At 47.8% G+C, this 2,916-nt stretch overlaps 1 protein-coding gene across 1 annotated transcript; it reads right to left on the reverse strand.

Moving 5' to 3' along the window:
• Positions 1-924: 924 nt before the first annotated feature.
• On the reverse strand, positions 925-1,623 carry LOC123057456 (uncharacterized). The gene has a single exon (XM_044480418.1). The coding sequence runs from the start codon at positions 1,586-1,588 to the stop codon at positions 1,031-1,033; it is 558 nt and encodes a 185-aa protein (XP_044336353.1). The 5' UTR covers positions 1,589-1,623; the 3' UTR covers positions 925-1,030.
• Positions 1,624-2,916: the final 1,293 nt, after the last annotated feature.

Here is a 2,916-nt window from a genome sequence, read left to right on the forward strand (position 1 = left end):
AACCGTTTTAGGCATGATTTTCAATGATGATGTTCGGCAGCCGAGGAAAGGATCACAGTTTGGTCATGTACACATCAACCGTGATAGAGCGGAGGGTCATGCCAAGATCATGAGAGACTACTTTGACCCAAAGCCAACCTATCCGGAGAAGTACTTTAGCGGGCGCTTTCGGATGCACACAAGTCTTTTCTAACCATTCCAAAAGCCGTTGAGAGATATGATGACTGATTCAAGCTCCGGAGAAATGAATGTGGAGAGATAAGTGCAAGCTCTCTGATGAAGTGCATTGCAGCTGTTCGAGTCTTGGCATATGGGTGTTCGGCTGACGCAATTGATGACTATGTCCGCATTGCTAAAGACACAATCTTGGAGGTTGTTCGAAGGTTCACTAAAGCAGTGATCGATGTCCTCGACCCGGAGTACTTCAGAGCACCAACCGAGAAAGACACCCAGAGGCTGATGACTGAGGATGAAGCAAGAGAATGGCCAGGGATGCTTGGATCACTTGACTGTATGCTAATATGTAGTTGCAGTTTATATTAGAATTGCAAAGTTTTAAAAAAACGGAAATTTACTCTGTTATATATAGGGGATCGGCTAGGTCCGGCCAAAACTTACTGAAGTAAATATACTTCACTACGAGTTTACTCCACCGGATACTCCACTATTTTTAGGGGATCGATTAGAAATTCCCTAAATACACCAGGTTTATCTGCCGAGTGGTGCCCGGGGAGTGGACGCCGAGAGGGAGGTGCGGTCAGAAATGGGATAGTCATCGTTGCTGTGATGCGTGCTGCTAGCTACTACCGCTCTTAACTGGGTTGTCTGTCATGTGGGCGCTGCCTTATCATGAAGGCTAAACTTAGCCAATTGCTCATAGCCCAAGACAGGAGTAGATCTTCTCGCAAAAAGAAAAAGAAGAACTTGAGGGAAGAGGTGTTTCGCTGCATTATCAGTTTATCACCATAACATGTCCAGACACAACCGTTTATTTATTGACAGCAACATGCATAGAAAAACGAGCCAAGAATTATTCCGATCGCTTGGAGGCAAGCAGATCCATGAGGTCGGCGGTGACACCACAGCGCTCTCTCATCTGGCGATCCAAGTCGGCCAGGGGGGACTTCTTCTTGATCGCCTTGAACGCGTCCTCACACATATCACCGGCGTCCTTGGCGAGCAAGATGACCTTGGACGCGCCGGCATAGTCCAAAAAGTCGAGGGCAAGGCGCGCTTGGAGCTCAAGGTCGTTGTCGGCTTCGAGATAGGCTTGCTTGCAAACGGCCAGCGCTTCCTCCTCCGGCGTGCCCTCTTTGCCCTCGAACAGCAAGTCGACGATTACCCTAGTGTTGTTGTAGACAGTGTCGATGGCGATCAGCAGCGCGTTGCTGGCGAGGCCGTACAGGTTCATGGCGCCGTCGGTCCTTCGGTCGGCGCGCAGCATGGCCACGCAGATCGCGGGGGTCTTGGTCTTCTTGCACGTCCTGGAGATGAGGCCGGCGCCGGCGTCAGCGACGGGAAGGACGTCAGAGGACACGGCTGCGAGCACGACGAGAGCCATTGCTACAGTTGTTGCCGTGCTCGCCATTGCTGTTTGTGCTTTGCACTTAGCTAGGCGTTGCTGTTGTGTTGGTACAGTATACATGGCGACGCTTTCTTCTCTATATAAGACGCCACGCAGGACAGGATGCCTTAATTGTGCTACATTTATTCTTTTTCTATACTGTGTAATTTATATCTATATCTATATCTATATCTCTAATAATAAAGGAGATATTGCTTCTCGCGGTACGTCATGAAAATTGCCTCTAAAGTTGCAAAATATTACCCAGCAATACCACCCGTAAGTAGAAAAATGATTCTTTTTTTAGAGTCACCGACCGTTGCGTATCATTCATATAAGAAAGAAGTATAGTTTTCACCCCCAAATCCATCTCAATGTATCCATAACCCCCCAAAGTCAATTCTGGTATGATTTTAACCCTGAAAATGTCAAAACCGTTTTAATCAAACCCTGACTGGTTTAGTGTCACATCAGAAGCGGTTTTGCAAGGTGGTTTTCGTTTACTTGTTGATTACTTGGCGCTGGCGTGTCACTGCATACACTGCTCTTGCTGTAACTAGCAGCCACGGACAAAAATTCCCCAAGTTCTCTGCCATCTCGTTCGAACCCTAAATCCCAATCACGGTCGTGCTCTTGAATCGGCTCCACTCCATGACCTCATCCGCAAGCTTCTCAGCGAGCTCCTCTGCCGGCCGCACGTCATATTCCGCTGATACGGCGGCGGCGGCGCAATCGCCGGTGCCATATCGGCAGGGTCCGCTGCATTACGAGCCCCAAAACTTGCGCGGCTGCAGAGTGGAAGCCCCCCGATGGATTTCCTGGACTGTGAAGAACCCAGCGCGCATGTGCTACAATTGCGGAAATCGAAGGTGTGTTCTTGCTGATTTTGCTGGGAGGTCTTTCCATTGTTTGCTGAGTTCAATGCAATGTCAGGGTGTGGACTGCAGGTTCTTTGAGTGGCATGACGATCCAAATACTCCATTTCTGAATTCGCTGGTCGGTGACTTGCATGATATTGTGTATCATCTGAAAACAGAGAAGAAACAGTTGGCAGAATCTTGAGTCTAAGTTGAAGCTCTCATGGACAAGGCTGTAGATGTGGAGATGGGCATGAGGTCTTTTGTGCATGAGATGCAGTTCAAGAACGCAGCAGAAGTAGAAGAAGAAATGCATAGGAAATTGGAAAGATTTAGAAAGATGTGGTAGCATCTTGTAATCTGTTTGGTGGTTGCTTTCTTCTTTTTTTGTTATGAAATGAATTGGTACTGTAATGTGGCATGATCTTATGAAAGATTTAGAGAGATGTGGCAGTATGTTGAGAAAGATGTGCCGGTATGTTCAGACATGTTTGT

Source organism: Triticum aestivum, chromosome 3A (assembly GCF_018294505.1).
Source record: "Triticum aestivum cultivar Chinese Spring chromosome 3A, IWGSC CS RefSeq v2.1, whole genome shotgun sequence".
NCBI classification, from domain to species: domain Eukaryota; kingdom Viridiplantae; phylum Streptophyta; class Magnoliopsida; order Poales; family Poaceae; genus Triticum; species Triticum aestivum.

What these genes read in the sequence shown, in the direction of transcription:
- LOC123057456 (XM_044480418.1), bottom strand. Translation starts at nt 1,588, where the DNA reads ATGGCGAGCACGGCAACAACTGTAGCAATGGCTCTCGTCGTGCTCGCA.